This window comes from Amblyomma maculatum, chromosome 1, assembly GCF_055883805.1.
Source record: "Amblyomma maculatum isolate TAMU_Amacu chromosome 1, ASM5588380v1, whole genome shotgun sequence".
Lineage (NCBI taxonomy): Eukaryota > Metazoa > Arthropoda > Arachnida > Ixodida > Ixodidae > Amblyomma > Amblyomma maculatum.
Genome location: NC_139344.1, coordinates 274,086,854 through 274,110,133, shown reverse-complemented (window position 1 = coordinate 274,110,133; position 23,280 = coordinate 274,086,854). Strand labels below are relative to the sequence as shown.

The 23,280-nt window shown below is 47.0% G+C and overlaps 1 protein-coding gene and 1 long non-coding RNA gene across 2 annotated transcripts; both read left to right on the top strand.

Moving 5' to 3' along the window:
• Nucleotides 1-7,243: 7,243 nt before the first annotated feature.
• Nucleotides 7,244-8,293, top strand: LOC146206581 (uncharacterized). Its single transcript, XR_014703270.1, has 3 exons — nt 7,244-7,459; nt 7,545-7,719; nt 7,819-8,293. It is a non-coding gene; the product is annotated as an uncharacterized LOC146206581 (long non-coding RNA).
• Nucleotides 8,294-17,858: 9,565 nt separating this feature from the next.
• Nucleotides 17,859-22,742, top strand: LOC146206580 (retinal homeobox protein Rx1-like). Its single transcript, XM_084587042.1, has 2 exons — nt 17,859-18,231; nt 22,333-22,742. Exons 1-2 carry the CDS (start codon nt 17,956-17,958, stop codon nt 22,408-22,410), a joined length of 354 nt encoding a protein of 117 aa, XP_084443168.1. The 5' UTR covers nt 17,859-17,955; the 3' UTR covers nt 22,411-22,742.
• The last annotated feature ends 538 nt before the right edge of the window (nt 22,743-23,280 follow it).

The window sequence follows — 23,280 nt, the reverse complement described above, 5'->3', positions numbered from 1 at the left end:
GGAGTCCGTGTACTTTGCAGAACTCTTGCTTTTTATATGTGCTCTCCTTTGCGATCATATTTTGGGTGCAATTACTTACAATATACGACCGGCTCCTATGCAATACTTTGGAACGAAGGACAGCGTTGCCCAGAAATGTAAACAAGGCTCTTGAATGAAAAAGATTCATTAAAATATTTGTTTTCAACATGTTCATTTCATGGCTTTTACACTTCTCATATCAGTGGCATGTACTGCCTTGCTGGTTTCGAACTGCTATAGTTCTAGAGTTCGCGTGATATTTTATTGACTTATTAAATAGATAAAAGACATGGAAGCATTATTATGAATTATTTCTGCTACAATTTTTGAGACATGTGAATTTATTATTTTGTGAAATAATACGTACATTACTTGCCCTGACAATGCGAGGCATTGAAAAATTCTTTTAAGGCATCTAAACTCGAATATGTCTCACCCGTCTGGGATCCGCACCAAGAATATCTGAAGACTAACCTCGAACGGCTTCAAAATCACGCTGATTCACTCCGTATATTCATACGATGTGAATGTGTCATCCTGGAAAGCAGTCACTTCTCTCCCATCGGCGGCCCATTGCTAGCCTTTCTCCCAAGTTTTTCCATAGCTCATTTCACCAGCCATCTTACATCGAACACTGCACGCGCATTTCTCAAAGCACCGGTCATCATCTTCAACTTTTCCGCCAACGCTCCCACACGCACTGCCTTCTCAGGCTCTTTTTTTTTTTTTTTTCCTGAGCAGCGTTTGAGTGGAAGCCGATTCCCCACCAAGTCGCAACCATCACCTGTCCATCAAGGTTTGTAAAGAGATAACTGATTGTAGAATAAACCACGTATTTTAATGTCTGTAACCCCACTCCTTATGTAATACCTCTAAATTATAATCATCACCAGCCTGACTATACCCACTGCAGGGCGAAGGCCTCTCCCATATTTCTCCACTTAACCCGGTTCTGTGCTAGCTGCATCCACTTGACCCCTGCGAACTTCTTAACCTCATCTTCCCACCTAACTTTCTGCCGTCCCCTGCTACGCTTTCCTTCCCTTGGAATCCAGTTTGTTACCCTAAGCGACCATCGGTTGTCCTCTTTTCGCATTACATGTACTGCCCATGTCCATTTGTTCTTCATGATTTCCACTATAATGTCATGAACTCGAGGTATTCCTCTGACCCACTCTGCAATCTTTCTCTCTAGGGGTCATTAAGGAAAATAAACTTGGGCCGAATTACGCTCCAATCACATCACAAAAACTGTCGCAAACCCGCCAATCAGCTGTGCTTCTATTCGTCGACAGTTGCGCCAGTCAGAATCGACCAATGGGAGCGCTGCTAGCCGATCGGGTTGTGACACTTTTGCGAACGTTTTTGTGAAGTGCTTGGAGCGAAATTCGGCCCCAGAACTGACCTATAATACACAATGGCACCCGAACCGGCAGTGCAGTTATTATTCATGCATTTGATCCCTCTACAAATTCCATAGAAAGGAAGCCGCACTGCAACGCCCCCCCCCCCACCCCCACCCCCTCCCTCTTCCATATTTCCGGCTACGCCACTGCTTCCATGATGACAGTATCTGCCCACATTCCACAATTACCTCAAAATTAAATATGATACGTCCCGGAAAGCGGGTGGTTCTTTATGTCTCTTGGGGCTTCCGTAGCGAATCTATTCGAGAACAATTCTTGTAAAGCGCTTCTTCTGACCACAGCGCAAAAACGCGCCCACTTATGCCACCGATACCCTTGGCGGAATAACCAAGATGAAGAAAAGTTTCGACATTTCAGCCGCGAAATGCTGTGTGATCGACCCGCCGGACACACGAGAGATCGTTCGCCGTCATGCGCCGCGTCAATGCCCACAAGAATCGGGAGACACTGCCAAAATGTGACCCTCTAGCACCTCGCTCGCATGCGCTTATTTATGCGCCGGTAAGTGCGGACATTGGGGACGGCTCTCGTGCCCCCGTCGTCACACTGAGGCCCATTCGCACGCGGTCGGATTGCGGGCGCGCGTCCTCGAGGGCCGAGTGCCTGCTGGAGCGATCATCCCAGGGAGGAGGCCAGCCCTTATAGGGCGCCGATCGAGCGAGCTGCGTCACTCGGCCCCTTTCCCTGGTTGGACGCTCGTTGCGACACGCTTTACGAATAGAGCCCACGTCGAGCGCCCTTCCCCACAGCGGGGGCATCCCCTGCTGCGCTACTCGGCCTTGGCGGGGCACGCGGACAGAACGGAGCTGCGTATGTTTGTAAACACTGCGGCTTTCGCGCACGGCCATCTAGCCCATGAACGCGGCCGCCAACCGAATATGTGCGCGTTTTCCGCCGGACGGCGAGTATGGTGATTGAAGCTATGCAACGTGCACGGGCGACATATTCGCGTGATGTTTTGTTATTGCTAAAACCATCAGCCACAGAGGGGGCGCAAGCGTACGCTCAACCTCGCATTAGCTGTACAAGTGCCGTCAAAAGTAGATGCAAGGCAATATTTACGAAACCGGATGTAGTTTCATCACCCTCATTTTATCCATCCTTGTATAGAAATAAGTAGACAAATTGCCATCGTGTGCAATACATACGGTCAATTACGCTTTATATTCAAAGAAATTAAAATTTTTTCGACAAGGTCACTTTTCAATTACTTTTGAAGTCACCGAATACATCAGTGCAGACGAAAGTTTCGCCTGCTCCGATACGAACAAAACTACAAAACTCTTCCAGGAAAGGGTAAACAGAGCGCCGCAAGACAATGTATGTCTTTACTGTGCCGTTCTTTTCTTTCACCGAAAATGAACCGTTACTCCGGCATCCCAGCTTACAGATCCACAGAGAAAAAGATATTAAACGCACATCTTTTATTTTCGTTTTTGTCTCAGCTCCGGCGGACTGCAGCACACTACCAGGAAATCTTATTCCGTCATCAATTTCAGAACAACCTCTAAACCGTGCTTCTACAATAGCCTCAGCGTATTTGCATAAACGCATCTTTATTTTTTTTTATTATTATTATTTTTTTTTTTTGCAGCTGCCCAGCGCACATTTTTCTCTCGTCCGGATAAAATAAAAAGATTTCTTACGACGCCTTCAGGAGATTCTTTTCCGTTGAGCGCTCAGCCACGTTCGTCCCCATTTCTTTGCGGCGTTTCTTGTCCGCCTTGTGCGGTCGGTTAGCCGGCGCCTAATGAGGCAGGCCTTGGCCAGCGCTTCGCGGTGGACACGTGCTGTCTGGAAGGCGTATGAAAAAGAACAGGAGATCGTTGAGAAAAGCGCCGCGCGGTTCTTCTCGTTCATATCTTAGTAGTGCCATCACCTTTCTTTAGTTTACTTTTGTTTTTTATCCCTTTATCTAATGTGAAGAAGAGAGTGGGAAATTGCTTTCGTCTTTCTTGGCTGCGGGCGACGAAACTGGCCACTAAACAATAAATTCGCGCTAGGGGCTGAGAGGAGAAAAATGTATTTCAGAACGAAATCAAGGCTCCAACTCGGCGATTCGTCCGGTGGAAATGGTTAAAAACCGAGGACCTTGATTGCTATATCTCACGCTTCTCTCCCTGAAGCCCTTCTCTTCCGTTACCTGTTCGCTTCGCGTGCAGAGAATTCCTTGTAAAACTTAATCTGACGCATTCACTATGGTTCATAAAAACTGCACACAGGATGATAGCGTTTCACTTTGAAGCGACGAACTTGTTGCGAGAACGATAGCTCGTTTGGGAATAACATGCACAGCTCCGCTCAAAGCCTTGCAACAGTTTCACTTTCTGAAATATAGTTTCACTTAAAGATTTTCTTGCAAGCAGATGCACTTGTAGTTCCTTCAGAAAGTAAGAGTTTCGTTAGCATCAACATTAGCGAAAGCGTATATACTGCTACGAAAAAAAAAAAATGATTCTGTATCTCTGTCCTGCTGTGGCGCTCGAATCCGGACTCATCACCACCATGGAGACCTCTAAATGAACTAACGTGCATAAACAGCTAGCAAACAGCAAGTGATGGATAACTCCTTTACAAAGGACGGGAGCAATTCCCGCAAGGCACGCGCTGCCTAAAAATAACGTGAATGCATTATAAGCCAAGCCGTGAGTCAAATGTCTGCATTTGATTATGACAGCATGCCATGGCGCATATATAGCTCTTCCAGGACCCCTACTGTGGGAAATAAAGTTTTACCAAACCAAACAAATGACGCATAAGTGATCTTTTGCACTAATGTAGAAGAAGCATTATAATATAATGTAATAAGATGTGAGCTCATGAGCTCACATCTCTTACATCGTTCTTAGAAAATGGCCGCCACTATTAAAAAGAAGGAAAAGCTGCCTCACCTTCAACCTGAGGGAGGGATTCAGGGACGCAGCCGGGAAATACTATCTTTCACTTGGTTGTTGGTCATGTTTTTTGGCACATATAAGCAATTATGACTTTCATACGCAACTATCTGATGCATGCATCTCTTCAGTAATAGTGTTACCAATCATTCTAATATGCCAATAGTGCACCGTTGAAAGAAAGCAGCACATTTTGGAAGCATCGACTGTTATTAAAGTTTTCCAGATATTATAATGCTCCAAAGACGCGCTTTCTTCTACATTCGTGCAAAAGATCACTTATGCGCCATGTAAGGCTATGTTTCGATTATGCACGCGGAGTAGGGAAGGAGAGATCCATTAATTAGGAATGAGCTTACTGATCGACCAGGCTCGCAATTCAACCGCTCCTATGTCAACCGGGCTCGTCTTGAAGAAGAGTGAGGACTCCAGATTATTTTCGACCACCAGGCGCACTTTCACGCAGCATACATTTGTGTTTCACCCCCGTACTCAATAATAGTCGCCACCGTACAGGGTTTGACAGAGTTGCGGTTTGAGGCATCCTCTGTGGCAAAAGTCACAGGGCTATACGCGCCCGAGTATCATGCTCCTCTTGGCAAAATGGCTGTGTGGAATGTACAGCCTTTGTCAAAAGTTTAGAGCCCGGGGGGTCTGCTTCCGAGCCGTGTAGGGGCGCTGATTAAGCATTAGTGGAGGTCCTTTCCATTTGAGGGGGTAGGGCAAAAAATCTTCTTACCATCAAGATAATATGAAACACTGGAGATCCATTACAAGCAGCACGAAGTGGCTAAGAACCAGACCATTTGGGCTCTACACTTTTGACAAAGACTGTACGTCCGTTGCGAAATTCCTGCTTTAAGGAATGCCGAGCCTCTCGTTTCCCCCTGTACTCACTTCGGTCAGATGGTGCACTAGCTGAGGGACACTTACTAAGATAGTGACTATCAACCGGACTGGCTCCCATCATTTATGTGTTGTCTTTCCTTGCCACCGTTTCAGGGAATTTGTGTTAAGTAAGAAGTGTTGTAGATGTGTGTTTCAATTGGATTTTTCGGCTTACAGGCTGATTACTTTGTGAATAATGTATATAGCTCTTTCCTGCATTTAAAGGCATGCAATAAATACCATGCTGAAAAAAAAAAAAGAAAAAGAAAAGTGGCGATAGCAACGACGCTTTGTACTTGCTTCCCAAAAGAAATTCCTGAGTTTAAATCCGCTCCGTTCCAATGTTTTCTTTTCTTTTTTTTTTTTTTTTTTCATCCAAGCTTGGTGTTCCAATGTATTCTTTCTTTTTTCTTCGCCCAAGCTTGGTATATGCAAGCCAGAATTATTCTAGGTTGGGTTCCTGTGAGGAAGTGTTTTTGTATTAAAATTATCTGAGGTTTAACCGGGCTAGACCTGTGATACCGTGGAAAAGCTATGTTTGAATTACCCGCGCCTGGACACCTGGCCTGCGACGGAGTAAGGCACACAAGACTCATGATCGTTGCTCGGGTCTGCCTTCAGCATGAGTGTTTCCGCGCCAAAAAACACAAGACGGTGATATTGCACTTGTAACGAAAATTTCAGCGGCAGCATCGGCGGGTGCTGACAGTTCGCTCATACGCCTGTGTGCTGGCGCTAGTGTATTTTTATCTTATGATCTGCGGCAGTTTGTCGTGTTTGCTGCAAACCACATTCATGTAAGGTGCATTCAACCACTCATCTGGTGATGATGCGAATGCCAGCTCAAGCTGATTGTCCGCAGATAGGTTGCACGGCGATGTTGTTGGACGCGGCCCTTGTTCTTGATGCTCGGCGTTTTCCTTCAGCGGCCATCTGCAATGCACTGTCCACGACGCATTCCCGCCTCGCACAGTATGTGGATGACTCCCAACAGACGACATATGGCGTTACCGGGGCGGTCGAGACGTGGCAGTTCGAGCGCTCTCGCGCAGTCAGCCGGATTCATTCTCGCTTCACAGCTTGCCTTTTCGATCCTGATTACGCTCGTAAGCTGAGCCCGAGGTTTTGATCCCGGTTGTGGCGGCAGCATTTTAATGGAGTTGAAACGCAAGGTCCGCGTACGTTATGAGTTCCCGTTAACCCGGCGACGAATGATGTAAGAAGAAACGTCTGCGGAGTAAACGTTTCGCCGTGCTTTCAACATGACAAGTTTTGACGCGTCAGTTGCGTTCAAGCACTTATCCAAGTGATTCTGCGAGTGCCAGCTTGAGTTGATCGTACGGAGAGCACGACGATGTCATTGGACGCTGTCACGTATGTGTATGCGCGCCCATCTGAAGCGGTGTGTCTTCACCATCCCCCTCGCATTTGGGACGTACCAGATCGATGCCCGGTACCGCCGGGTTTACAACCTTTCCCCCGGTCTGATGCTCGGCTGTTTGGGGTGAAATGCTTGGGGAAAACAGGCTACACAATGGGCTTTCGCCGCGCGAGGCAGACTTATTGTTGTCCGATGGCGGAACGGATCACTGTCCCATCAGCGCAACTATTTGGGACCTGTGACCCCTTTCATAAGCATTTCACCCCAAAGAGCCGAAACACCAGGCCGGGGAAAGCTTGTACCCATTGAAAAACCGGTGGGTGCCCGGTGCCGCCAGGTATCGAACCTGGTATATACTGAATGCCAGGCGGATGCTCTACAACAAAGCCACCGCTTCGGTGGTCGTGCCGGGGGGAAACATGGGAAGCAGTGTGTCTTCGTGTCTCATGAATGTAGTACGTGACCAGGGTAGAAGCGTTTAGGGGTAGCTCGGCTGGAAACGCCGATTGGTGGACACGTCGCGGCCTGGCGTGACGTTTTTTGCGTCGGCTCGATGCTTAACCGGACATGACGTGACCAAAAACTGGGTTTGCTTGTTTTCTTCGTCCCTAGACGCTCTAGGGAATCGCTAGGTGCCCCTCCGTTCTGGCAACGCGCGCGATTCCGGCATTCGGTTCGTGGATCTCGCTGCTGCATGGCTGCGGCGCGTTCGGTCACCGAGGTGCTCGACGATGGCGGGCTTGCGCGTTTACGTGAATGGGCTTTCGGCACGCCGATCCGTGCTGTACGTTGGGCGGAATGACGTTGATAATGGCGACGACCTGCGGGAGATCGCAAGCACCGTCAAGGTAAGTATAAATTGCGCAAAATTATCTCGCATTTTGCTTATTTTTATAAGTGCTGTATCGCTTATCTCTCCCCACGTGCTTCCAGGACCTCGTGCAGCAGCAGCTCGTGGCATGGACGCTCCTCGTGTTCAAAAAAAAAAAAAAAAATCGGCCACGGCTATGGAGACCTCCACGAAAACATCCGCCGTCGGCAACTAACCGCTGCCTGACTGCTATGCTGAGGCGCACGTCTGCCGTGCGCATTCTCAACCCTGATTGAGGTACAAGAACGCAGATTTCTTTGTCGAAAGTTTTGTAATATGTTGCGCATTCATCAAATCGCTATGTTCATAATGCAACTTTTTTCTACTCTTTTACAGCACCGTTTCCTGTATGCTGCGAAGAGGCCGAGGATTTTCTTTGTACGCAGCAGCCCATGTCAGGGATCGCGGCATCGATCAGCTCTCCAAGATCATCGCGGCAACCCTCGTAAATGTCTACAGTGGAAGCATCGCTACAGCATCCAGGGCAGCATAATACCAGGCACTGTGTACGACGTAGTGCACCACTGTTGACGGTGCACGGCAAAGGGCCACGGACGAGTGCAGAGCGTTGTGTTCGCCACGCCGTCACGTCGCTGCGCATCCAAACGGCCCTTTTCAGGGCCGCCCCAATGTTTCCTGGCAGACCGCAGACCTGCACATCCCGTACTCCTCTTCCCTCCCTACGTTGCACGTGGCTTCGTATCAATCGTCGCGGCGACCAAAATAACTTGCGCGCTAGGCCTCTTTACCAGGCTATACGTAAATACACGCATGCATAATCGTGTCAAATTTGATTTAATAAAGTGCTACAGTGCTTATTACCTGCTTCCCTCACGCATTTTTCCGAGTCTTCGTGCAGCAGCTGCAGAACACGTGGCAAGCGTCACTCTGCTGCCGCGACGAACGCTAAGCCCATACAACAGGGTTAACAGCTAGAGTATTCTCAGTGTGGTGCGGCTTTGTTCAGCGATGTTAATGGAAGTATCGACATTTTATATAACAACTGCATAATCGTCTTGAATATTGCTTCATAAAGTACTGTACTGCTTAATTCTCACTTACCTCGTGCATTCCACAGCTGCTGCAGCTAGCACGTGGCCAGCGTCGTTCTTTCCAGTGCTGCAGTGACGACAAACTATAGGCCTCGCGATAGCCTACAATATACACCGCGGCTTTGTGCCGCTGTGTATTTTTTTTTATAAATGCATCACATTTCGAAGTCGCCAATAGTCGCCATCCAAGGATCACTTAACTCGAGAGCACGGAAAAAGGCAGAAGTGTACGCACCTGGATTCGATGCTGTGTACAACGCCGTGTTCTTTTTTTTTTTTTTTTTTTTTTTTTGTACGAAAGCATCCTACGCGCTATTCGTCCTAGACAAGGTTCAAGTGCAGTGTGCCTTTGTATAGTAACCATGTATGGGGTGAGGGGTTGCCATGTTTTCAGTTCCCTTTTGTTGGCTGTTTCTTAAATAAAAATTTTCATTGGTCTCTGTGTCTGTCACTGTGTCTAAAGAGCTGCTCTAGCCGAACCACGTAGCGATGGGTTGCACCTCGGCAGTATGGCTTTGTTCCAAGTTTAACAAAACAGTTGAGGCCAAATCAAAATCAGAAATGACCATTTCCAACTTGGATATTGGCCCACAGTCAACAATTTGGAGTCCAATTCAATGGCAACAGTTCAGCTCTGTGCCAACATTTCGTACAATTAAGGGACTCGAAATTATGGAAATGGCATGCATTTGTGAACATCAAACATGATTCACATCCAATTACCATGCCATGCAATGCTAATATAAAAGTTCAATATTCTATCAGGGAACTCTGTGAAATCTGCTAGAGCATAGAGCACACGTTCGTAGAGATATTTTCTTGAATTACCAGCACTCGCAAAGGTATTGGAAATAATTGAATCAAGTCCCATTCAAGGAATCAGATGAACAGTAACAAAAACAAATCATCCTTTAAATATTTTGTTTAGTACCTCAATGAAGAGTATTAGGTACACTTTTGCTGCATTTGTACATAAAAGACATAATTCATATTGACAACAGTGTTCAGCTCATCATGTATGCTGATAATAGTGTGTTTATTACTGGCATTTTTTTTCCTCCATTTCTTAAGACTTCAACGTAACAAGCATACCCCGCAACTGATAATAAGCTATATTACGAGGGGCATGTCATATTTTTTCTTTTCTTAAGAAAGGTGCATTTGTGAAGAACTAAGTAGAGGTTTTTGACATGAATTTCTAGATTGGGACCACTCAAATAAAAGTGCATATAAAAACCACAAGAATTGCAAACTTTGAGCATGCAGAAATACTTGGTAACATGTACAGTAACTAAAAAGTGGCAAAGTGGCAGATGCGACCAGGATTATAACACGGTGCCATTGTGAACAATTTCGTTTACATCAGGCATAGCGCAGTGCCAGCAAAAGCCTTGAGAACTGGCCAATGTGCTGTATTCCAGTTCATATTTTTTATGCTTCCAAAAACTCTTCATAAGGACTGTTGAAAGCTTTGAACATGCACAAGACAACTGCAATTACATCGGCCACAGTGACAAAGAATAAAGTAAATACGAACCAGCTAGAATGTTAGACTGAGCGTTCACATGCAAATATGGGCGTAGAAATACCATTTGAGAAGTAAGCATGCTAATAGTGAAAGGACAACTCGAACACACAGAAGAGAACTGAAGTTACAAAAACAAACGAGCAGTCATAATTGAGGCCTTCAACAACTACGCTGTAAAAGACAAATTTTGCAGAGGGACAAGTGCATAATTAAGCCTGCCACACAAATGAAGTAAGCATACCCCTCGATCAATTATAGAAATCGCTTGTGTACAAAAAGTGGGAAACACTGAAGTCATCTTGCTTCGAGCAACTAATTTCAGATATTATAAATCTTGTTTTGAAAGCTGGTATTGATCTAAAGAGCATAAAGCAAAAAAAAAAAAAAAAAAAAAAAAAAACCCGACATGCCAACATTTTCATTTTCCAGTCTTTAAGGCTTCAAAGCTGCTACTCGGTTTGTCAAAATCAATGTTTTTTGCCAGCTCACCTACGAGAGATGATAATGCAAGATCTGAAAGCGTGCACTGACCCATCATAGGTCCTCTTCCTCACAGGACACAACCTCCTCCTCTCACAGGATACAACAGACACTCATATATTAGGAATAGTTGCAGGCTGGGGAGAGGCTCTAGAAAATCTCAATCTGGGGAACTCCAATGCTGCCCAACTGTTGGCCTCTTCGAGTCCAATGCTTGCCACTTTAACTTGAGGTGTCTCCTCAGCCAAGGCATTTCGATGAAATGTGTTCTATCTGACAGCTTGTCGTAGAAGGATGTAAGCTTCGGAATACATACTTTAAGGCTTGAGAGGTCCCTCAGTAGAATAAAGAAATCTCTTCACTTCAAGAGGACCAGGCTTCTAAAATCGCTTTTGATTTAATGCAGAGTTTGGCATAAAATCTACCAGTGCAGTCAAGCATGACCCCTTTTATTTTCTTCCTGCAATGAAAACCATGAACCTCAGACACATTCCCCTAGCATACTCTTTTTGAACTTCTGGGGCCTGTCTACTGATATTCTGAGCTCATTTGATTTTATGAATTTCTGCTCAATAGCATTACACACTGTGGCCACACATCATCTTTGAGAAAGAGCTTTAAATCATCCATCTTTGCCACCACTTTGTAAATGTATAGGTGCTTTGTCTGCAAATGAAATTGTGCAGCATTTACTACTTCAGGTACTGCATGCTACAGGTGCAAGCAACATAGAAAAGCAATGGCACAGACTACTGTAGCCTCCATGTAAATAAAAAAGGTACCAATGAGCAGTGATGCCTTGCTAACAGAATACATTTACTCTCAAAGTGGTCTTCAGCAGCGGAGTGATAGTGGGGGTCGTCAGGTTTGATTTCATGATGAACTGACTTGTATCTCTCATTTTAACAATAACCTTCTCTTACAGCAACAAAAGAGAGAAAGCATTCTCTTGAGGAAAAGAACTTAAGGCCCACAGTGTTGCAGCATGTGAATTGCCTTGCATATATTTCTCTAACTGCACTTCCTAAAAAAACATCCGTGCCTACTCATTTCTCTTTGCATTACCACCCTCTCTCTCTCTCTCTCTCTCTCTCTCTCTCTCTCTCTCTCTCTCTCTCTCTCTCTCTCTCTCTCTCTCTCTCTCTCTCTCTCTCTCTCTCTCTCTCTCTCTCTCCCCCCCCCCCCCCCCCCATTCCCAGCCACACTTTCCTGAGCACTGCACCCAGTGCAGTCCTCACACCCCTATAGGGTCAGCAAGGTTTCTAACCCCTCCTTTATGCTAAGAAAATGCCTTTTTATATCCTGAAAAGCAATCCCACAATGTCTGGACAGCTCGAAATTCAGCAAATACTCGTTTTACTCATCTCTGCACCTTAGTAATGTATAAGAAAGATTTTTTTCTTTTTTTTTTTTTTTTTTTGCTGTTGACATATTAGTTGCATAAAAGGTGGCATATGCCCAGAAAATTTTGTTAAAAATTGGCTATAGTGCATGCTACCTTTTTCTTTCATAAGTCTTTTGCAAACTGAAGTGGTGGACCACATTAGCTTATTCTTCATTGCATTATGCCATCATTGTGCAATTAAAAAAGTGTCCATTTAGATATATTCACAAGTGCTGTTTGATAAATAATTGTCTTTAAACTCTGAGGTTGTGTGAAAGAGATACTAAATGGAAGGAAAAATAGTGTAGCACATGTATAACTTTATATGTGTTCGTAAGTGTAAGGTATAGCCAAATAAGAATGTAAAGAATTTCTGGACTGCAAGCAATCAATGTAACGAATGACAAACATTTACTCAAGGCAATGAAAGTTATTAAAGCATTTCAATCTTTTTATGAACAAAAATAAATGCAGTGTTTGAATATACAACAAACAAATTTGTGATGGCAGTCAGCAGTCTGTTTCAGGCTACAGGTCCAGTTAAAAATCACAATTGACACATATGACGGATGCAAAACTTGTTGCTGTGAAAGAAATGCAGAAGACGTAAGACGCTGTTTATTACATATTAGACATGCGAAGGCATGACAAGCTGAAATGGTCCATGCGTTGCATTAGAACAAGCACTAAGTCATTAAAAGATGCATCCATCACATGGATCTCAATTTAACAGCAAACATATGCTGACACTTACAAATCATACGACGCCATTACTCTTCATGTGATATACGCTGCAATATTTTCATGTTTTCTAAAGGCTACGCACAGTTCTGCACTACTTAAAAAGTACACATCTTATAATGCTCCTATAGTTACCCATATATAACATGACCTCCTTAGTAGCAATGTACAACATTTATTTTTGTTAGCCTGAAATCCTGAGGCTGAATGTTCTGAAATCCGGTTGTATTAATTGCGACTTTGATATGCTCCATCAACTTTATTTGAGGTATGAAGGCATTATGCTCCAAGTGCAAGATGGGGATTTGCTTTATTAAACTTAATCTAAAACAAGCCCTGATCAATGTGAAATGACTTACATAGTTTTATAATAATCATAGCCCAAATGAGAATAGGATATTCATTAGGCACCTAATTGCTTTTGGCAACAGGGTAACCAAAACAGTGGGAGGTTATCCTTTAATACTACAGCTTATTTAGTTTTTTTTTTTTCCCCTAATCAACATATCACTCCCAGCATCACAATTCTGACCTAAAAAAATTGTAGAGTCGAATGACCTCGTACGTATTTCTATTCCCTTTGACCTCAAAGCTTTTTTTTTTTTTTGCCCCCTACAGTCATCGACTAGCTAGCTATTGCAGCTAGGATGTGCTTATAATAGCGCCGGCGCCGCGGTGTTGCCGGCCGGCATCATATGCATTCGCCGGCGCATTAGTTTGGAGTGAGGAAATTAGGCCCTTTTTAGCCAATAAGAGCGGTCACGTTGAGCGCATTTCTGGTTAAAACAATTCATAATGAACTATTTTGTTTAGAAAAAAAACCGAATTATATCGGGACGCGTGGCAACGGGACGGACGACCATTGCCGACAGCCTGCGCGCCTGAAAGACGTCGCACCTAGAAAGCTATTTTGCAAGGAAACGTTTTGCAAATATACGAAATGGGCAGAAGAGCGGAATCACCGCAAACGTGGTGTGCAGTTGTAACTGGAAAATTCGCCCGGCCGGCCTACGAACAGGTCACACTGCGAATTGGCGAACCTCGATTGGTTTTGTCGCCGAAAGGTCTCACACAGATCTAGATAAAGGAAAAGCAATTAAACTGTGATTTCCCCCGGCAATTCGTGTGGTGTGACAAGCTGGTTCAGAAACCTCATGTTATTTGACGTCGCTGCCGTTTCCACGGTGCCGTTGTCAGATGGGAGGAGGTTTGGCACCAGAAGGCACCGCACCTCAAGGTCTCACATAACCTATCTGCCCGTCATCATTCATACATCATCCCCGGCACGTCCCCCCCCTCCCGGATGTCCGCACTGCATGCAAGCTAGGCCTCGTGCCTCTCCGCCGACGGCCATCGGCTGGGCAGCTGCCGTTTGCTTGCGGAGCCACCGTACTTGCGGCGCGCCGCCGACACCGCCGGCCATGCCGCCGGGTCGCGCCTCTGAAAAGCATGGGGAATCCAGGGACAGTCTAGGGAAAACACGTGCGCCCTACATCCGGACATGACATCATAAAATATCACGTGACCCATGACGTTGCTTGTGACGTCATATATGACGTCACAAATTTTGGGCCAATCAGCGTTTCCAGCCGAGCTACCCCTAAACGCTTGTACCAGGGTGGGCACTCGCGACGTCCGTCCGTCCGTGCCTTGCACGGTGCTCCTCCCCCCATCGCTACTCTAGAGATTGTACCTATCATTCATGCCATCATGTCCTTCTCTGAACTTCCTCGCACTTCTTCGTACACCATTTACACTGACTCAATGGCGGCTATTCGGTTGCTGCAGCGTCGGCTAATTCCTTCGGACCTAGAAACAGCATTACACCACGCCTTACGCTCGTTGGCTCCATCGTCAGTCACGATACGGTGGGTCCCCGGCCATGCAGGGATCACAGGAAATGAGTTGGCTCATCAGCTAGCCCGCGATATCCACATCCGGGCGCCTGTGATCCCTTGGTCAAGCCCTCCGACGTGGGACGATGCGTTGGCCTATAAACTCACAATTAAGGAACACTACCGCCAACTAAAAACGTCATTTAGGCACGTGCCCCGCCCCCATCGGCATCTCAACGTTGCTCAAGCACATATACTTCGTAGGATTCAAACGAACACTCTTATTACACCTTCCCGACAATTTCATTTCCGTCTTCGTTCAGACCCTTCCTGTTCCAACTGTCCTGCGCTGTATGCCAATCTAGAACACTGCCTCTACTGTCCAGCCGCCCAGTCCAGTCACTACATCCCCTTCCCTTCACCTCCCTCCTGGAGTGCCTGGCTGTAATCGGCACAGATGAAAGACCAGCTTGCCTTGGTAAACCAGTAAACCAGGCGAAGGATATGTTGAGTGCTTAATTTGCGCTCTTAAATGAAGTGTTTTTCTCTCTCTTCTTGCACGGTGCCAGCCAGCTGTGGCCTCTCCCCGCACATTGCAAAGTCGCCTCTTTGCACATTGGCGCACTCCTCCTCTCTCCCTAGCAACCACCTGCGCTGCAGCTGTGCATAGCAGCCGTGACGTCACGTGTCGGTAGGCGAGGCGCGCGCGTGCATCGGCGGCAGTAGCAGGTGCGGCGACGCTCCTTCGATATACCTGTGGGTGCAGTCGAGTGAGTGAGACGCTTGGCGCTGTAGCGGCCTAGTGACTGTGCGGCAAGCGGTGCGGAGAAGCGGCGACGGACGCCTGATTCCCCCAACACGAAACGTGAGAAGAAGAATGAGCGGATGCGTGTACGCCGGTTGAACATGTCACCGGATGCGAAAACACGCGAGGCCGAATGCAAGCGACAACAGCGGCTGTTTAAATCACCGGGCGCGAAAGCACGAAGGCACCGCGGAAACGGAAACAGCGCCTGTCCACATCCCCGGCCACCGAAGCCAGAAAAGCCGAGCGCAAGCGGCAGCGGCGACTGGTGATATTGCCGAACAGTCGATCGTTTACTTCAACAAGCTTTGGTAGTTCAAAGGGTGTTCGGTGATCATCGTGGCCATTACACTGGGGTGGCCATGCATAAGAAACGTCATGGACATATGCAGTGATGTGGCCACAAGGCTTTCGCCAAGCACACTTTAGTTTCCAAAGTGTCTTCACTAATTTTTCCACAGGCTGTGTATACCCCAAGAAAGAAAATCATGTCAAAGGGTTCATGGTCATGTTGGGTGGCCATTAGGTAACGCACACTGTGGGAATTCAAAATAAAGTCTTTCTTCAGTGTTCTTTGTAAAACGTCCCAAAATAATATCGCATCTTTGCAGGCAATAAACCGGTATTCGATGGTTTCAGGTGTATCACAGAGCCAACAATTAACTTAAGAAACAAAAATATTTTTTGTGAAGTCACTCTTTAACAGGTAGAACTTCGGCATCAAGTTTAGAGAAAAACGTTTTAGTAGAAGGCGAGATCGGCATTTTGCGTACTCTTTTTAACACATTATGCCCTATACAGTTGAATAGAGAGAACGATATAATGACGGCGGGAACAACATAGATATCAATTCTTTGTACTAGTTTCCATGAAACCGAGAATAAGTACTTGCAAGAAAAGCGAACTGCCAGAAAACGCACTGAATTGTAAAATGCTTACCAAATAATAAGGGCCGATTGGTAAAATTGGAATAGACCACTAAGTTAGGAAGAAGGTTCACAAAGTTAGTTTGCAGGGATGCTCTGATCATTGGATTTGAGCTATTATGGAAAAAGAAGAAACGAGCGACTAACTGTATGACATAGAGATGTGTCAAATCTAGTCCGCCAGCGGAAGCAGGCCTGAATAGCTTATCGCGCCGCATTGGCTCAGAACTGAAGCACCATATGAACGTCGCAAATGTTCAGTGAAAGCTTTGGATGTAATGCCTCGCGCAATGGAGTACCAGAAAAACATAATTTTTTTGTTGCCAGGAACATGTTAGAGGCCGACCAAAAATTGATAGGCGGTGCGGAAAAAAAGTCGGCACAGCTTTGGAGTGCTGGGACTCGCTCTCTCCAGTAGCCCCCACTAGACTTGAATGCATGAAGGAGAACTCCAGGGTATTTAGGGGGAACACGAGACCATTAAATTCCAGCATAATAAGTTGGCATTGCTCCCCATGAACCGAACCACGGACCCAAAGTTTTAGACCTATTCATTTGAGCGCCAGAGACAAACTGCTCCATAGTGGTTATAATTTTGTCAGTGCAGGTTTTTCAGCGAAGCAAAACGCCAAATCATCGGCGTACGCAAGCACTTTCGATGAAAAGAGTCGGGAGACGAAAGCTAAAGAACATGTATACGTTTGTGAATATTAAGCGTCCACCTAATTTTGGTAATGGTTCTCGTTATCGGCTACATTGCAAACGAGATGTAAGGAGCAACAAAATCTGTGCGTGCGCGCGCGCGCGTGTGTGTGTGTGTGTGTGTGTGTGTGTGTGTGTGTGTGTGTGTGTGTGTGTGTGTGTGTGTGTGTGTGTGTGTGTGTGTGTGTGTGTGTGTGTGTGTGTGTGTGTGTGTGTGTGTGTGTGTGTGTGTGTGTGTGTGTGTGTACACACTCACAAAGTAACCAAAGGTACAGTGGCTGGCCACTTACTAAAGGAGCTTTCGTTATATCGAGACGGCACTTTCGGTGGATTGGGTTGCGGAGGGGGGAGGGTGGGTGTTCAGGAGGGGGACTATACACCAAGGTTCTAGCACCTCCCCCTTTTAGTGGTGGTAGTGGTTGATTTTTTTTTTTATATATAAATAATCAAAAAGAAGGAAAAGAGTATTGCCGGCCGCGGCAACTGCTATCTAAAAAACTGAAGCACTTGAGCTGCGGCCGGCGGGAAGGAAAAGGGGATAGGGAGAGGATAGCGAGGGGAAGTAGAGAGGGGAGTGATAGGAAGAAAGGACAGGGGGAGCTTTGTACTACATAATTTACAAGGTACAGACGGTCAACGAGTTCGCATCGCTCGCGCGCAAGTGTCCGAGAACTGTCCACAAATGCCTGCGCGCGAGCGGCCACTGCAATTGTTTACAAAATATATACATATATAAATATATATAATACCATTAATGTATATACATAGTCGCATTAATGGTATTATATATATTTATATATGCCCTCTTTAGTGATTCGGGTAGGGGCGCCCTCAAGAGTGACAGGCATCCACGACATGAGGCGAGGCCGCGTCGCCGGCACTCGGCGCTTCCGTGCGTCGCCGTCACAGCCAGATGACGAATGGGGGAAGGCGCGTCCGCCGCGCAACGAATGCGTCGTCGTCGCCGCGCAGCCTCGCATTTGTTGTGGAGGGTCGCGCCGCTCTCGAGTGTTTCGCGTCATGTTTCTGGGTCGGGGCTCGCCCACGGTCAAGGCGACGGTGGGCGGCCCACGCGTGGACAGCGCTACCCTTGAAAAGGACTGCTCTCCGCTCGCCGTGCGCAGAATGGCGAGTACCGCAATCCAGGCGCACCTGCAGCCGTCCTATCGGCTGCCAATGGTGCTGGGTTTCCAGGAGCGAGAGTTGGAGGCCGCCTTTGAGCACAACCGAAATCCAAACTTCAGCGACCTGCTCATCCTGGCCGCCGAGGTGGGACTGCCACTGGACGCCGTCACGGTGAGCGCCTCCGCTAGGGAAATTGGTCGCTTTCTTTGCGTGCTGTTTTTCTGCCCATTGATGTTTTGTCCCGTCTGTGTGCACGCACCAAGCCAGCATCGTAAAAAGAAGCAGACGTCATGTAATGATGGCTATCATGTAGTCGCGTTCAGGGTATCTCTTCGGTCCAAGCCGCGCACTGTCCATCACGCGTACAGGTTAAATTCGCGACAAACGGCCATCGCTTGCTTCCAGCCACTCTTGGAAGCCAAGTTGCATAAATTTGTTGCAGTCATACTATTTTGGGACACGCACTGTCTGCTTTGCATCATTTTCCTCTGCATGCCGCTTATCCAATGCACCGACTGTAGCCTGCGTGCACGAGGCGATCAACGATGCGCGTGTGCTTTCTTCAGAGAAGAAAAAAAAAAAAAGCGCACGCGAGCCATTTGCACTTGTGGTTCGCTGGCATCATAGCATGATGTCTATTAGATACCTGCATCAGAGGGCACTACCTGCCAAAAATTATTACGACTCGAAATCAAAAGCGCTATACATGCTTGACCATTTTTCCATTTACTGAGAACTGTCATCTTGAAAGAGTGTGGAGCCAGTAGTTGTTAAATTTCTTCGCCACTTTGGTCGTCATATCAGCGGTTGTCCGCTGTAGCCGTTGCATGCTGTGCGACTAAAATACAGTTTATCGTAATCTTTATAATCAAATGCAGCACTCGCTGAGCCACTTCCGTAATATACAAAACATGGCGAGGACTAGCTTCTGAAATCAGTGCGCTAGTCGCGCAGCGCTCCCGCTTGCAGCTACACTGAAAATTCTTAGATAGTTTTTTTTTTTTTTTTTTTTTTTTAATACACAGCGCAACAAACATAGGACAAGCGAGTAGACGGGAACAGCGCTGATCCCGTCTACTCGCTTGTCCTGTGTTTGTTGCGCTGTGTATTTAAAGAAAAATGATGTACCAACTAGCTCAACTCACAGTTCTTAGATAGCGACCGTCATTCCTCTCTGGGCAGGGTAAGGCCCGCCGCGTTCCCGGAATAGCGAACGTGCTCGTACAGTTGACGCTGCCGCTCGCCCGTGTCCTCGTTGGCGTCCAACACCGGATGCGCGAATCGCCGTTCTCCGCTCTGGCGGTGCTGAGGGCTGTGAGTACGCGTGTCGGAGAGAAGCCGCTCAGAGCAGAGCACAGTCGTGAGTATTAAAAGAGGCACGCTCTGGTCCAAATCTTTCTACTGCAGTAGGGCAAAACGGCTGATTGGAGTCCATGGTCGGACTGGACACTCGGTTTCATAAGTGCAAACCTATCTCGTTAGGATGCCTGTGAAACAGTCACTCTTGGAGGTTATCTTTCTCAGTGGAAATTTCACTCTGTACTAGTAAAAATATGGATACAATTTCATGAACGATAGGCACCATTCTTGTACCCGTCGCATTGCACGAGGGGAAACAGGTGATAAATAAACAGCACGGCACCCCTCGCGTCATATCCTTCATCTGCAGCGCTAGTCGTCTTGAGCTAATCAGCACAACTGTAGGACTTGCTGACGCATTTACGTTCTCTGCTATTCGCCTTCGTGACGCGAAGCTGTTACCGCCGACACGCCTCCGCTGAGACGAGCATTTTTCTGCGAAGGGAAAACCATTTTCAGTGATTCAACGAACACCGTTATCATGCAACAGAATGGGATCGTCGAGCGACGGATACCATGAAACGCCACATTTCAGCGAACAATTTCTTAAATATAGTTAGTTCGAAATGGAAAAAAAAACTGTCTACATTCAAAAGTTTTTGAGAACGCTCGCTGAAACACCCGTTGTATAGGGCCTCTTCAAGCTCGGCGACAAGAGTCCAGCTCGGCCACCATGTACGCTGGAATGGGAAAGCGCCCGTTCCCTTTTGTTTTTCTTACTGTGCCCCTGCTCGCTCTGCCGCTATTTCACGCACTTCGCCGGTTCGAGAAGCAGCCACTGAATATCGAAGCGTCGCGGAGGAGCAAAACACTTCGGAGCATTTGCTCTCGCCGGAAGGATGAGCAGCGAACATCCGCGGTTGAGAAAAGACGCGCTCTGCAAATTTACGACACCAATTTGTCAGTATGCCAACTATTATTAGGCGATAGCGTACACGTACAGCTCATTCGGTCGAAAAGACGTCGCCGTAGCCCTGGGTTGAGTAAAACGTGTGGAAAAGATCGAAATGCCGTGTGAAAGATGAGATGCAACCATTCTTTGTGCAGCGTTCAGGGTGTGGTGTCATACTATCTGCTAGTATAGTTTGGAGGCTATAGTATGCGATAAGGATTCGAGCCGGCGACATGTCTACCTCGATTTGTATGCCGCTCATTATAAATGTAGGTGTCCAACGAGACAAATACTGCGCCTTCCAAAGACGTTTAATAGTTTTCCAAGCTCTGTGCCAGTCTCTTTGTGAAAAAAAAAAAAAAAAAAAAAGCGTTATCGCGCCTACTAAGGAGAAGCTAAGCGTCCTCCTAATTATTTCTGTTGCCAAAATGCATAGCGTCAGGCGTCCCCAGACTCCGTGGAGCTTTCTGTCCTGACCAAAACTCATAGGAGCAGATTAATGATTACGGCTTGGAGACAAATGACCGCCCGAGCCTCATCTGTATTCCTCTCGCGTCCGCTGTCCATGCGCGTGCATGGAACGCGTGAGCTAAAGACAGTGTGCATGCGAGCCCTTCCGAATACCCATCTGGAGTCAGTCTCTTTGCGAGACTTTGCAAGCCGTCTGACGACAGCGACTGCGCGTCGCTCGTTGTGCAGCCGGTGCGGTCGATTTTAACGCGTTTGGCAGTCGTCGGTCCAGAGAAAGACAGCGAATTATCGTGCGCCAGTTTACATTACCAGCCGCCGCTCGGGTCCGGCCGTGGACTCTTCTGGGCCTTGTATGCTTCATGCGCAATAGAAGAAAGGAGCAGGTCGGCGCCAGAATGCCCCATTGAGTCCTTACCGGCTGTTTCAACGGAAGGCCATCAGAATGTTCGATAACTGCTGCAACGCGAAAACAGCACTTGTTAGATAATGGGGAAAACAGAAACACTCTTGGAAATAAACCTTGAAGATCGAACGGCCAAATTCGATTCAAAGAGGGGCCAAATGAGGTTTCTGTTCAGGGGAACACAGGATTCACAGCCGCGGATCCGTCATGTGAATCGGCCTCTATGAATTCCGGTTGAAGTATACCATAGTAGCTATGGTTTTAGCCTCAACGAGTGTAGTTATACTAAACGCTTACTGAAAAAGGGTCCGGCACTGCAGTCGTCTTTGGTCTCTCTACCTCCATGATCCCACAAGCATGTGTACAGACTTCACCCCTTCGCCTCCACACAGACGCGCTGGCATTCAAGGCGGGCTCGGTCCCTCCGATTTTCAAAGCCCAGGCGACGTGCGCCTTCTCATATCCGCCTTTGAAAACGACCCCGCCTGCTACCACTGTTGAGGCCACGTCTTTTACAAAAGCCCCGAAGAGCCGCCGCGGCGGTGCAATGGTTAGGGCACTCGACTGCTGTGCTTCTCGATGGAAGCGAAAAGGAGGCGCCCGTGCGATGTCAGTGCACGCTGAAGAACCCCAGGTGATCCAAATTTTTCGAGTCCTCCACTACGGCGTCTCTCATAGCTTGAGTCGCTTTGAGACGTTAAACTCCGAAAACCAACCGACCAAAAGCCATGAAGACATCTGCCAAACTACACTCGAAATTACCAGTGCGTTTAAGAACCATGCAACCCCGGTTTTTCACCCTGCGCGGCGGACCTGCTACAGGAAGTCCAGTACGATAATAAACCAATCGGTTTTGTGACACACCAATGCCGTGACCTTGATTGCCAGATATCAGAGCAAAATTATTATTTCGCTCATGTTGCCTTATCGTATCGTATCAGTATGGAGAGACCTTCGTTAACAGCCGCCTTCAGGTACTCCGCTCTTTGCTTTATTGCTGACTCCAGTAACCCAAATAGAGTGCAACATGTCTCTCATATTTCTCTCCTATCGTCCTCCCAAGGATGTGGATCCAAGATCCCTACTATTGTCCTCTTCAGTTTTCCGCTGAGGCCAATGACCCAACGAAATTCTTCGGTGTTCGCAGGTGTGGTTCGAGAACCGGCTGGCGCGCTGGCGAGTGTCGCAGGGCCTGCCAGCCAACGGCAGGATGGTAAACCAGTGACAACGTGCTCCACAAGCGCCGCGCGCTAGCAGTGTGCCGCGGCCACCCAGGGGAAGCGAGCCAAAGAAATCAATCACCTCTGCGGGACGCCCCTCCTGCATACAGGAGACGGGTACAATTTTGTAAAACATGTGCAACAAAACATATTCCTTCTCACACTCGTCGCTTTCCACTCTTGGCTTATTCTCAGCGTCCTAACGTATATATGATATATGCCAGAACGCATAACAATGGTCCGTTGAAGCCGAGAATTCGTTTCGCTGAGTTGCACAGCGCTCGAAGCGTTTCATTCATCGGGGAAAATGAAAATAAATGGAAATAAGTCAGACCAACCCTGCGGTGTTGAATGCTCAGCTGGCTCATCTGAACATTTTCTGTGTGCAGCATTTATCCACTGTTGCAGGCAAGTCGCTTCGAGGTTTTCGTCGTATATATGTATACACGATCAGCACATGAACAAAATTCACTTTAGGCTATTCTCAGCCACTTTATAAAATAAACGCTCCAGTTACTTCATTAGAAAAGCATAAGAAGTGGTCAATTGGTTGTAGTTGCTGCAAATCTGCAGATCCGTACACTCGCGCTTCCACGCTTAGCATTCCGAGACCACCTTTTGACGTCGTTAGCGAAGGCTGAGTCGCGTTGACATTGAATCGCACGGAAATTTATAGAAAAACGGCCCTCATGTAGATTTTCATTGAAAAAGCCAGTGCTGTGTATAACACTGCGAACAGCTTTTATTCATGGGAAAGTAAGCAGGAGTCGTTTTGCGCTCGTGCTAATTCACATAAACCAGTCTGCCTATACGTATAGCGTACTTATTCGCCATCTGTGTTCAGTAATAGTAAGTTGTCTGTTCTGTGAACCAAA